Raw genomic sequence first — 14,460 nt, 5'->3', positions numbered from 1 at the left:
ACTATTTTAAAATTACTTTCTATTTTAAAAGTACTTTGTTTTGTTTTTAAATTTGGTTGAGTGCTTTTTATTCACATATCTACAAAAAGAGATTTTTCTTTTTAATAAACTCACCACTTTCCATCTTTCTTTGACCAATATTCCCACACTAAGGATATCTGGCTGTTCCCCTCCTCCACTCATTGCAATCTCCTGGGATGCTGCAGCTGCTATGCAAAGCCTACATCAGTAGATACCGTCCATCTCCCAGAGGTGGCTTCCATTTAAACAGAGGCTATGGAAACAAACACCAGTACATGAGACCTTGCTAATTAAAACATAAGCAAAACAGTAGCCTTCCTATCCACATTCCAATTTAATTATTTTCAGTTTCATAACGCTGAGCTGAAAGATAATGGGAAAATTTAAACAAATAATTTTCTGAAACAAAAACATCTTAAATATTTGATTATTGATATGAAGCCCACTGGCAGTTTGGTATTTTCTCAAGGACAACTGAAATCAAAGTTTCTGCAATAGATAACATATAAATCTTACTTAACTTTTGTGAGTAATTTAGGATTTATTTTGGCCATAAAAATGGGCAACACTACTGAACACATGCAATAGTGCCTGGATGGAGATCATCTTGCAACCCTCCATGTACACCACCTTGAGTTCCATGATGGGGAAAATGTGCAATATAAATGTCCAACATAAACTAAATAAAATACATAACACCTCCTTCCCAAGTATTCCACATTTCAGTAATTCTTACACCAACCCTGCAGGTAATCAAGTATTATTCCTGTATTACAGACAGGGAGCTTAAGCTGAGAAAAAGTGATTAAGTTTATGTTACGCTATGAAAACTCTATTATATAGTAGTTTTTCTTTATCCTATCCCTCCATGCATCTCCTGACTATAATATTAAATTTGTTAATCAAAGATGAGCAGAGATTCTTGCTTCCCACCATAAAGCCTCTTAAAATGGTTTGTTCATTCTCTAATGAAGCTATACTACCACCCATAGGACAGGGGGAAATATCTCTTCTGATCCATAAGAAATAGTGGAAACATGCAGGACAAAACACTGTAAGATATAACAAAAACAGATGGCAGGCACCCATTGGTAGCCAATCTACAGCTTAAAAGTAAGCACTTTAAATCCTGGCGGCAACTCACCAGTAAGGTAAGATGCCAATATACAAATGCAGATGCTTTCTTCCAAGGCTTTAGGGGTTCACAAGATAGATAAGATTCTTACAATTACAGATTTTTTAAAGGAATGTTAGAATACCACTTACAAGTACTGAGGCCAAGTGTTCCAGCATACCCATTCAAGAACCAGTTAAGGTTGTTTCATACATGATAGGAACTTGTTTCATAAATGATATGAGGGGACTCTCTGCCCAGGTAGGGCCTCCCTGGTAATAATTTGTCATCATCTGAAGGCCTTTTTGTTCTGCCAGATTATCTACTCCTGGTTTTTATACTATCTTACTTGTTGCTGACTTTGTTGCCACCTTGGATGTTTTGGTTTTTTTATTCTATCTATCTATCTATCTATCTATCTATCTATCTATCAAGCCATCTTGGAAACATGCAACTTGTTGAAAGCATTTATATCCTGCTTCTGTAAACAGAAATATGGAATATAAATTATTTAAATAAATTAATGTGACCTACTTCACAAACTACTACCATACTTCACTGAACCTTCACTGAACCATCATCTCCCACAAGAGGTCAATTCCCAATCCCACAAAAATCAAAAATCAAATAGACAGTGATTTTATTAAGAGGGGGGAAACTATGGTAGAGTATGCAGCCTGGCTGGCAAATGCAGAATGAAAAAGCACCAGATGGAGCCATCCTGCCTCAATCACTTGTTTTCAACAAGCACTCTGTCACGAGCCAGTCTGCTTCATGTTATGCCTCACTATCCTCATCTTTCTCTTAAGGCAGACATCAAAGGGAAAGTGAACCCCACCTTGGTGTCAAGTAAGCCAGAAACAAGGCTTGCAGCAGCCACCACTAGTGAGAAACCAGCTATCTCTCTGTGTGGAGTTGCCATCTGTGTGAAGTCCACCTGGGACTCCTGTGTCTTTTCAATGGGCATGACAAGCATCAGTATTACAGGTTTGAGATGCAGTAAAGAGGAAATCTGAACCTGTTATTCTTTTCTCATGTAATTTTCAAAGGCATAGGAACCCTGTAAGGCCAAAACAAACAAACACCTAATTCCGAAATGATGCTGTTCAAGAAAAGTTGTGCCCATTTCAGCTGGTTATGGTTACCTCTGCTCATTACTCACCACAGATGTCTTTATGATGGAGCCAAGCAATAGGGAAGAGGGGGAGGTTCTCCACCACAAATCTCCCATAGATTCCTAGCTAGGCATCTTATCTATAGCTTTGTCACTGGAGTAATGGAGCAGGCCTCACAAGCTTAATGCCCTCCTAAATCTGTATCCCACTGATAATTATTGCTACTGATATAAAACAAGCACTGTTACTGCCATGATACAAAGGAGGGATTAACAAGTCTGCTGAGACAGTAACCAGAGTAAGAATATAAGGAGAGACATGCTGTATCAAACCAAGGGTCCATCTAGTCCAGCACTCTGTTCACACAGTGACCAATTAGCTGTCAACCAGAGACCCACAAGCAGGACATGGTGCAACACCAACCTTCCACCAATGTTCCCCAGAAATTAATGTATACAGGCTTACTGCCTCTGATACAGGAGAATGCACTTAGCCATCAAGACTAGCAGCCATTAATTGCCTATTTCGCCAGCAATTGATCCAACCCCTTTTAAAGGCAATTAACAAGAGCTGTAGCTAGATGGGATGGTAGGAGTTAGGCAAAAAGAAAGGCACCTAGGGCATAATATATTCAAAAATTATCTACCAGCCACTGATGGGTAGAATCTCAGGTTTTGGAATGTACTTTTTCAACCTTTCATTTCATAACCAGGCAAACCTGGGAAGTCTCATAATATAAACATCTGCTGTTCCACTAGGCTAAAGAGAAGAACTGTTCTATATGGCTAGGAGCCCTGGCTCTCACACATGGAAAGAGCGTCATAGACTGCTGGGCCTTTAAGACTACAACCCACCATGTGCAATGACTGCTTCTGTGGTCCTATGATTTAAGATGTTGCTTTCTGTATTTCCTAGATTCTAATCCCACTGCTTCTTCCTTTGAAAAAAAATGTATACTAGCATGAATCCAGAAGATAGGCTATTCCTTACAGAGTTCACATTTGCACTTTCTAGCATGGGACTCTCATCTCCTATTTCCCATGTCATTGCTGTGTCATAGCATTGTCCTTTATGCCTTTACTTTTGAATATACATCCTACCTTTTCCATGTGTTCCCCATGGGAAAAAATGCAAACATCTTTTCCCCTCCACACAGGTTTCTGATGTGTGGACCCCTTGGTATTGCAGCAGGACCCAAAACCTTCTCATGGGAGTAGGGCAACCTACAAAACCTACAAAAAAGCCTCCTGTCTGCTGGATTATGGCAGCTTCTGACAGGAGGCGGCATTGAGGGCTGTTCCTGACAACCCACTTGTATAGTGAGTACAAAGTGCTGTAGAATGGGTATCATAAAGCCAGTCTGGCATGTTGATAGATGCCCTCCATTTATGGATAATGTGAGGTTATCGTCATCATAACTAACTTTTATTTCTACTCCTGTTTTTGTGATCTTGACTTTGCTCCTAGGAAAGTATTAGAATTGCAACTACATTACCTTGGCACAGACTGCATAACAAAATCATTCAACTAATTTGCTCATCACTCAACCACTACCTCATTTGCTCCTATGTAGTTGTGAACAGCTCTTTTGTCCAACAATACATCATTAGAAAAGAAACTATTGTTTGGAGCTGTAGCTGGCAGACTCTTTTTCAATCAGGTCAGAACTGTGTTTTAGATAAATGGTTGGTATTCCAACCAGTTGGCAATGCAATTGTTCAGAAATGGTAATGTATTTTTTAATCCAATCTATTAATAATAATAACAATAATAATAATAATAATAATAATTAATTACATTTGTATATCGCCCCATAGCCAAAGCTCTCTGGGCTATTTTGCAGCAGATTTAAAACATTTTAAAACATTTTGAATGGCACTCATAACAGCACTTCCTTAAATCAATATAGCATATCTAGAAAGCACATAGTGGAAAAGAAATACTGACTGCAGCTTTCAATTAATATGAAAGAAAAATAAAATATCTCTTTCATTCTGCTGGACTTTTTGCAACATTATATGTTTCATCCCAAATGTAATTCTCCTCCAGATGTACAAGCACATTAGTTTCTAGGATCATGAATATATAAGAATTTCAGAATAGATGGGGGAGAGGTGCAACGCTTTAAAACCTGTGTACTCCTATCAACTCATACTTCACGAAATTTCACCTGTATGCTAGAAAAATAAAGTAAGTATTTAAAGCAAGCTAATGACTTTCACAATCCTTGGGAGCTACTGAAACACCACAGGAGGCTGATCTCAAAAGCAGTAACCCAGAAGACCCACTGAACTTACCAAATACTTTGGGAGAAAAGCCAAAAACAAAAGCATAAGGCCAGAAGAGTCAGGCGGGATCAGTCCAATGGGCCATCTAGTCCAACACTCAGTGGCAACCAGCTGTTGAACAGGGGCCTACAAGCAGAACATGGTGCAACACCACCCTCCCATCCATGTTCCTTACTGCCTCTGATACTAGAGGTTGCACTTAGCCATCAGGACTATTAGCCATTGATAGCCTTCTACTCCTAGAATTATCTAACTCCCTTTTAATGCCATCCAAATTGGTGGCCACCACTACATCTTGTGATAGTAAATACCACAGTTTAACTATGTGTTGTGTAAAGAAGCACTTTCTTTTATCCGTCCTGAATCTCTCACCAATCAGCTTCATGGGATGACCCCGGGTTCTAGTATTTTGAGAGAGGGAGAAATATGTCTCCTTATCCACAGTTCTCCATGCTATGCATAATTTTGTTCACCTCTCTCATGTCTCCCCTTAGCCTCCTTTTTTTAAGCTATGTTCTAGACATGCCCCTTGTTACTGGAGGCCCAGGTGGACTCCATTGCCCAGAATCCCTGGGGCCAGCTTCACTGCCCTGAGATCCCAATGATATAGAGCGGGATACAAATGACAAGTGGCTGGAAGTCAGTGTTTCATACAGGAGGAGCCGCGCACAGGCATCACACTGCCTACCCCAGGTATAGGTCCTTTGCAAAGTGCTGTTCAAAGCCCTATCAGTAAAGGTAATGGCAATAAGAATGTCACAGGATAGTAATTCCCTCATACCAGTAGCAACAAGACTGTAAAATGAGCCTCTGTTGGATGTTAAAAAGCAAATCCTATTGTTAATATTCTTGAAAGGGAAACAGGGGAGAACAGCAAAGTTTCTCTTTTACAACAGGCCTTTGGGGATGGCTGACTGACATGTTTTCTGTATAGACATTTTATTTTATTAAAATTTTGTGATTTGTTATTTTCATATGTTTTAATATTGGATATTTTATTATGTGTTTCATTGTTCAGAAGCCACCTTGAGCATAATATAAATATTTTAAATGTACTAAGATTCCAAAAGTGGGTCACACAACAAAATGTTGCAGTGTATCCTCACCACCTAAAAAGAAATGAACCTCAAGATCCCCCAAAACGTTCTGATCCTTCCCTCTTATTTCTCAGTGCTTTCTACTCTAGTCCTGTTGACACAGGGTCACTGAGTTCACTATTAAAGACACCGATAATGTTATTCAACATACTTAGATGTGTATGCTCTACAATGAAATCAGGTCCTTCAAAGCATCGCTATGTCTCTTTTTTCCACCAGGGAGGAGTACAAAACCATTCTGATTTATTTCCTTATTATATTTATAATTGCCTTTCAATTATAATGGTTCCCAAGTGGGGGTTAATATTTTTTTTAAAGTAATTAAAATTCACAATTAAAACAATTCAAATCTTTTATGTTTTCATGAATATTCCCTTCCAAGAGTTTCGTGGACCTGACTACAGAGCTGGTATACTGGCTGATGTGTTAGGAATGTCTATCCTTCCTTTCCCATGTGCTTTTTATACTGTATTTTGTGTTTGTGTTTTTAACCTGTTGGTTGTTTTATTATGGTTTTAATTTTTGTGAACCGCCCAGAGAGCTTCAGCTATTGGGCGGTATAAAAATGTAATAAATAAATAAATAAATGTGGCGGTAAAGGAAGATTCCAATCCCTGTCTGCAGAGATGTCTGGAAAGTGTCAGTTACCAGGCTCATGTTCAATGTGTCATGGTGGTTTACATTGTTTGAGAGCATGGCGGCATGCATTTCTACTCTAGTACCGATATATTGAGGTGGGCTGATGTCTTGAGGACAGTCTGCCATCACCATAAATGGAAAGGCAGTGATGGACCAAGCTGTGATTGGTATGTCAGCAATGTTGCCGTGGATGGTGTGTGCATCTACGTATGTACATGTGCATCAGTGTTACTGTTTTCCATAGTTTAACACAATGTTTTTCCAATTACTTTTGTGCTGAAACCACACAGGATCCAGACCACACCAAGATAACATGACACTAACATTACCAAGCCATCATGCATCAGAACCCTAGGATAGCAGTTTTATTATCACTGCTTTATTGTGATTTTGCATTTCATGTTTTTAATTTATCAGTACACTACCTAGGAAACTTTGGTTACTGGGAAAACTAATAAATACATAAATGGCTCTGCCCAGGATGAAAGAAATTCAGTCTTTGCATTTACTGAAACCACAGACAGAAGACAATGCAAGACTACAAGGATTACAATAATAACTTTTCATCTTGGATTGTACTGACTTTGCTTGACCTCCACATAGAGGAGTGTGAAAGAGCTACATATACTATTTATAGCCATGATTTCAGATGTCTGTAGCACCTACTGCATTTATGGATGTCTACTCAAACTAAATGTCTAATCAACCACCAGATTTTTGTGTACCATTCTTATAGTATTCCCAGTATTTAATGATAGCTGGTTGGTGATAATGCTGTGCACTCTTAAAAGGAGTAGAAGAATAACAAGCCTGAAACTACGAATCTGTAAAGCTATTTGGAGGGAGATTACTTTTAGGAAAGGAAACACTGCAGTCACTTTTATTAAGCAAATAGATAAATAAATGGTATAACAAACACTGCACTATATAACAGCTAACTCAACTACTGCTTTGCAAGTAATTGGCACTAAAGAATGCAGCAGGACCCAAAGAACTACTTTAGGTGTGTTAAGTGTCTTGCACACTCCAAGTGGGAGTTCAGATTCCCATGCCACATCAGAAATGTTTTTTGAAAACTTACCTCACTTTCAATTGTAGTTTGCCACGAGGCATAGAAATCTGCTGTTTGAGGGACACAAGCCTTTGGACATGTGCAACCAGAACTGGACAATTTTTGGATTCCAGCCTTGGTATCCAATACTACTATCAAAGCATCAGTACTATTGCTATCTCCACATTGAATCTGCCATGAAAAAGTTATTTTTTAAAAACCCATATCACCCTTCAGAAGAGTGCGTGTTTGTAAGTAGAATTGATTTTTCTTCTTTGTGTCAATCGCTGCTAGGTTAGTTATAGCACCTTCCACATTACCACCACATCACAGAGCAGGAAGTAGGAATATGCCCACATCCTAATCCTACCCACTTTTGCTAACAAGCACATATGTGCTGAATGACACTTCATTGCCTAATAATATAAACATGCCACATTAGGCCAATGTTCATGTGTCTGAAGAAACCCTTGCCTCAACCCCTTCAGCACAGGAACTCATGCTACCTACAATGCTGTGAGGATGAACTATCCTAAAGACTATATGAAGTGTGACTAATATTAGTTTTGGTCAAATAGGCTTGGATCCAGAGTTGCCCTTCCATGAATAGAGGGGCTCTTTACGTTTGCGGAAGAGCCTTTGGTCCAACATAGGCTTCCACTGTAAAAGGGGGGAAACAATTCTGCTGCCTTGCTCTTTCTACTGAAATGCTGTTTAATGGGTCCCCCAACCCTCTGGAGCAGATTTTGGGGGGCTCAAAAGAATCAGTGAAAATCATCATCATTATCACATACACTCACACACCCTTCTACAAGCAGGAGCATTCCCATGAAAGAAGTTCTCTCATGGCTCAAGGTCCAAGCTATAGAGGGGGGAATCCTATTACTGAAAACATATTGACACCCAGTATATGGATGTTTTGTTTGAATCAACACAGCAGCACTACAAGAACATTTAACAAGATACATTTCCAAATAATAAATATCAGATAGATTTATTTATTTATTTATTACATTTCTATACAACCCAATAGCCAACACTTTCTGGGCAGTTCACAACAATTAAAACCATAAAATACAGCATAAGGTACAATATAAAAGTTTAAAACTACAGTATAAAATAGAAGTAAAAACCAAAATAAATGCAAATATTTAAAATATAGTAACAGGTTTAAAACAGAAGACTAAAATGCCTGGGAAAATAAAAAGGTCTTCACCTGGCTCAGGAAAAAACACAATGTAGGCACCAGGCAAGCCACTCTCGAAAACTCGTTCCAAAATGGGGGTGCCACAGCAGGAAATGCCCTCTTCTTAGTAACCACCCAACTTACTTCCTTTGCCAGGGGCTCCAGGAGAAGAACTGCTGGGACAACCTTAGGGTCTGGGCAGATTTATATATGGGAGGAGAGGATCCTTCAGATAACCTGGAACCAACCTGTCTAGGGCTTTGAATGTTAATACAGGGCTTTGAATCAGTACCAGACATGGACTGGCAACCCATGCAGATGGAAAAGTACTGGCATAATAGTATCACATTATTAACGGGACCAGCTACTTTGGACCAGCTGAAAATTCTGGACCACTTTCAAAGGCAGCCCCACATATAACATACTGCAATAATCCAGACAAGAGATTACCAGAGCATTGATAACTGTAGCTAGGCTAGCTCAAATAAATATAAAATTCCCCAAACGGTACCAGGGGGAAAAAACAAGATAATTTTCCTGACTGAGAGTTAAATATTACTTAACACAATCATCTTTCATTTTAATTAAAATTAACAATATAACAATATGGAATTTTTTTATAATTATCCAAAGCTGACTACCAAAAGAGCTATGCACTAGTCTCTTTAAGTGGGCTGGACAAAGCCTCTCCATTAGAAAAGCAAGGAATAAATCAATATATTGCATAGTTTATGTCAAGCCATTGTAACAACCATAGCTTTCTGTTTACAAGTTGTAATTTTATTCTCCATAAACTCTTTCTATAGTAAGGTATCTGTAGACTATCAGCTACATCCTATGATATGGAAGCAGACATTTCCTTTTCCCCTCCCCCCCACCATGGCTCATCCCCCAACCCTTCCCCAGAGCATTCAACAGCCCTCCGGGGGAGATAGAAGGGGGCACACAGGATGCTACAGGAGAGTAGAAGAATCTATTCCACCAAAAGATTTGGGGGGGCATTCAGGGGGAAATTCATTCCACCAGCTGTTGTGTAGAATCTAGTATATTTAGAACAAACAAATCACATCAGTCAGATTAAAGTTTTTAGTCTGTTCAAAGCTATGAACACATACAACTAGAATTAGACAATTGCAATCCAGCAGCAATTCTTATTAGATTGTAGTCTAGAACTACCTAACCAAGATTTAATTTGATGAGATGGCCTATTAAGTATCAAATATATATTTTTCATATGCTGCCAGCCTAGGAAATGTTTTACTGTTTTAATACTACATTGGGATGCAGTGAACACATATTTATTCTAGCAGTTCTGAAAATGTAAGGAGAGCCTCCCTAAGGAGACAGTAGAAAGGAGGAATAAGATCCAACCTTTGTAAACTGCCCAGAGAGCTTCAGCTATTAAGGGGGGGCGGGTGTATATAAATGTAATAAATAAATAAACCTCACCTTCACACCAACCTCGCTTGTGCAAATTCAGTCTTGACTGGGTTAAGAGACACCCAGCATCCCCATTGTTCAGAATCAGCAACAATATGCACACACACACAAAAGTATAGCCCAGGGAAGCAATGTGTCATTGATTTCCCACATGCTTTTTACTATTTCAGTCTCTTCCAAAGCGCATGGGCCTGTCTGGTCAGGATTCCTTGGTTTTTCTGATCCCTAACAGGAGAATGATCAATACTAAATGAGTAGACTTTTCTGGTTATGATGAAGTTATTTTTCTTTTGACTTGGGACATGTATGCATAGGAGCTTCCTCCACCATGCTCATCAGCACAGCTGCAGTGAAGAGCAAAAGAATTTCCTATAGAACGAAATGAGACTAGGCTCAGCCTCACAAACATTTAAAGTCAGAAACCTACTTAAAATATGTAGAAACAACAACCACAGCAATTAGTAACTTTAGCCACCCACAAACTTAAGCATTCAGGCTTCCAGGTTTGGGGATATAGCTTACAGACCTGGCATATCTCACTTATAAATTAAGCACCAAGTATTTGTGCAAAGGTGGTCCAATATGGTAAAGAATATGTTGCACTAATATCAGTTCTTCCATTACAGGAATTGGACAATCAGTCTATAGATGCAATTCCTCACACCTGCTATGTAAACAAGTGATGCAACCACATAAGCACAGGCTAAGCAGTGTGTAGTCCTGACAGACCTATCCCCCCACAAACATAAACTTCTTCAGAAGTGTTTAAGAATGTTCAATAAGACAAAGCTGTAAACCCCATGCACCAGAATATTTCTAACTGGATTAAATGGGATTCTCTGAAGGACTGCCTCTTCCTACATAGACCTACATGGACCTTAAGATCATCTACACCTACTTGGACTTTAAAAATCTTCAGAAGTCCTCCATTCCTACTAAATAAAGCATGCTGGGTGTTTACTAGACAGTCTTTTTTCTGTGGTGAGACCCCAGCTGTGGAATAACCTCCTCAGATAAGCTCACCTGGTCCCACATAACACTAGCTCTAGCACCAAATGAAGGTCTTTTTTATTTTCCCGGACATATAAGGGCACAATCCTATGCATGCGTGGACAGAAAGAAGTCCTACAACTCTCAGTATTCCCCAGCCAGCTGGGGAATGCTGGGAGTTGTAGGACTTGTTTCTATCTAAACACGCATAGGATTGTACCCTTAATCTTAAAACCTTTTAGCTCCTTTAGCTGTATTGGATTAATATTTTGCTTGTGGTGATTTTATTTATTTTAATTTACATTGTGGTTGTTCTATTTTGTATTAGTTTTTTCAATTGTTTAATCTTTATGGTTTTAATTTTTCTTTTTAACCACACAGTAAATATCAGTTATTGGGTACTATACAAATACTATAAAATAAATAAATTCTAAACTCCAATGAATAACTGATTCTTAAAATATACTTCCAATGCATAAACATGTTTAATGAAAATACAATGTCAGCAAACTTAAGCAATGCCTGAAAGGTTCCCATTCTCTTTCTCCACTGAAGCGCTTTTTTGTCATAGTGGCAGAAAACAAATAAATACCACCAAGTGCTCTAGATTACACAATATATAAAATATACTGGAAATGTTATTGTTAAAAGTTACAGGCTTTTCAAACATTCACCTTCAGCCTCATAATTCATTCTACACTTCCTTACCAAGACATTTTCAAGGATCAATGTTATTTTACACAATTTAGGCTGCAACCCTATTTACCTAAGAATAAGCACAATTTTAATTCAATGGGACTAACTTGTGAGTAAGCAACAGCAAGAAAAAGCACATCAAACATCAAGACCATGCTAACTGGAAAAAATCTAAAATGTATGGAATGTATCCAATTGTGTCTGTCCACCAATGGTACAACAACCATTAGCAGGACAGATTCTTTCCTCACCACTGCAGCCCTTCATGCAGGTTAGGGGATTCTCTAGAGCAAATTTTGGGGTGGGAGCACAGGGTAAGAAAAAGTTCTGCAGCATAAGCAGAGATCCACTTGTCCAATGCTGGAAGTCCAAACTGTTTGAGACTAAAACCAAGTCAGTCAAAAATTCATTGTTCTTTACAAACCACACCCCTATAATCAATAAGGCTATGGCCATAGCTATTTTACTGATCAACTTCAGCATTAGAACAACTTGCCCCCCTCTCCCAAAGAAGTGTTTTTAAAATCAACTTATCTGCACATATTACCCCTAAACGACTTGTATGACACATCTAAGATACATCTTGAATGTTATAAACAGAAAACGCTCATCGCTAAACATAAGGTTTTAATCGACATTTCTAAGCCTACCCCTATTGCTTGATGCTATGATACACATATGGTTAGAAGCCACTAATCACCATCCTCTTGGTGTTTTATAAGAGAAAGGCAAAAGAGCATTCAAGTTAACCACCTCTCTAGCAGATTTTTCCTTCTCCCATTGGTGACAGCTGGTCATTTTAAGAATCCTTAGTATAGGACCATGCCTCTCTCTTTGAAAAGGAAATCTACCTATCTGTATTCATATCTTCACGCAACTGCTGATTGCAGCAGCAATTGTTTAGCCTCAGCCTCCATCTGCCTCCATACTAGAGCATATTTATATGAGTAAAGGAAACACTGAAGCATCAACATTAACAGATTTACAAGTCAAACGGTCCAGTATCCACTTCTTGTTCGTTTTCATCAGTAAGTGAAAGAGAGGCTGAAACAGTCAGACCGGGCGACCTTAGAATCTATGCCTGCATCAATGAAATAGGCAACAGAATTGCACTCACACACACAGAAACCACATTTTTTTTTTTTACATTGTTCAGAAATTGCTGTAGCATCGCCTACAATTTCATCGGTACGAGCCAGCAAACTTCTACGATCCACCTCAGCGAACACACGCAAGAAACAGCGGCTATCCGGCACCCCAACGTTGCAAGGCGAATACGGGGTTCGGACGGGGAGACGAACTAGCTTAAAAGGGCTTGGCCGAGCCGAGCCCAGCCAGATCCTCTGCTGTGCAAAACCCGAAGCTTTTTTTATGCAGCATCCCCGCCCCCTTCTGTCCCTGCATGTAAAAACTGAATCATACCCAGGGGACGAGATTATGGGTGGCTACTCTTGCCCTGAAGGTTATCCTCCTTGTCTCCTTTACAACCCCAGGATTCCAGAAGCCGCCTCCGCGCCCTCCCTTCCCATTAGTCCTACCGAAAACGCATCCCCCGATGATGCTCCCGCTCCAAGGATGGCGAGGCAAAAAAGGGCCCGTCAACCTCAAGTGTCTCTGAAGCATCCCCAACACCAGGCGGGCCAGCAGCCCTTGCGCGCTCCGGCCCTTATGCGAAACGGCCTCCCTCCCTCTCTCTCTCCGGCCGGGGGATGCGAGACTGGATAGCAACGACGCCCCCCTAATCCACCAAAGCAAACCCCAGTCAATGACGCCCCTCCGCCGCCCCGGTTCCCCCCAGCCTGAGGGGAGCACCGTCTTACCTGGAACGCGGCCGGCGCTCCTTCCCCTGCGAGCGAAGGGGCCGACACGGGGCGAACTCTTTTTCTCAGACGCCTCCGAGGGGCGAAGGAAAGAAAGGAGAGGGGAGGGGGGGAAGGAAGGGGAATATTATCGCAGCGCCCCCCGGTTCAGCCCGGCGCAGCCCAGCAGCGGGCTCCTACCCATGGCTTGCGAGCAAGCGGCGGCGGCGGCGCCGTAGTCCTCGTCGTCGCCGTCTCTATGGTGACTGCGGGGCCGGGCTGGGCTAGGCTTCGAAGGAGCCTGAGGAGTACGAGCTGGCGGGCGGGGCAGCTAACGGGGAGGGAAGGGAAGAGGCAGGCAATCAGCGGACGCCTTAGCAGCACTCGCCGAACGGCCGTTGTCTCTGTCCCTGCAGGCTTAACCGCTTCGTCGCCGCCGCCAACCTCGTTGCCTCAGCTGCAGTCCCCGCAGGACGCGACGCTTCTCTAGCAACACAACAAGCCCCCTCCTTTTCTCTCGCCCTCCGTCCAAGCGCTAGAGAGAAAACTATCCCTACCTCCCCGGCCCCAAGAGTACCCACCCACTCTTCCGACACCCTAAACCGTTATTGGATCGTTTGTGAGCGACCGGTGAGCAGATTGGATAGCGATACTATCAATCATTCTGGCGGGCGGCTGTATCTTAGAAACGCCGCTGTCCTCACGTTTGCTTATGAGGCGAACTCATAGTTTGTTCGTATTGCGCTGATCTGAAAAGAATTCTGGGAATTGTAGTTTTGCCCGACCGTTGTCAGAAAGGGTCTTCAAGGGTTTCCCGAAGGGTGCGCTGCAGAGGTACAGATGTCTGGGTGGTAGAATGAATATTGACGTTGGCCTCCACTGCAGGCTTGCCTGTTTTTTAAATCCTAAAGTGCTGAAACACACTGCGATGGAAGCTCATTATTTTCCCGTAACAAAAGGGAACTATTCCCATTGTGGATTAAGGTAGCAGAAAGCATTGAGCTGGGAGATCTTGCCTAAAATG

At 40.9% G+C, this 14,460-nt stretch overlaps 1 protein-coding gene across 2 annotated transcripts in view; it reads right to left on the bottom strand.

Annotated features, from left to right (window-relative positions):
* TTBK2 (tau tubulin kinase 2) overlaps positions 1 to 13,482 on the bottom strand; it is a 79,402-nt gene extending 65,920 nt beyond the window's left edge. For both annotated transcript variants that reach the window (XM_063117645.1, XM_063117646.1), the window contains exons 1-2: positions 13,458 to 13,482; positions 115 to 274 (exon numbers count right to left, since the gene is read on the bottom strand). In XM_063117645.1, the coding sequence (XP_062973715.1) occupies positions 115 to 183 (69 nt within the window). In that variant the 5' untranslated portion in view covers positions 184 to 274; positions 13,458 to 13,482. The remainder of the gene's footprint in view (positions 1 to 114; positions 275 to 13,457) is intronic.
* Between the last annotated feature and the right edge of the window lie 978 nt (positions 13,483 to 14,460).

The sequence above is a fragment of the Elgaria multicarinata genome, chromosome 2 (assembly GCF_023053635.1).
Source record: "Elgaria multicarinata webbii isolate HBS135686 ecotype San Diego chromosome 2, rElgMul1.1.pri, whole genome shotgun sequence".
NCBI lineage: Eukaryota > Metazoa > Chordata > Lepidosauria > Squamata > Anguidae > Elgaria > Elgaria multicarinata.
The sequence above is the reverse complement of the archived record's forward strand: the minus strand, read 5'-3'. Positions and strand labels throughout refer to the sequence as shown.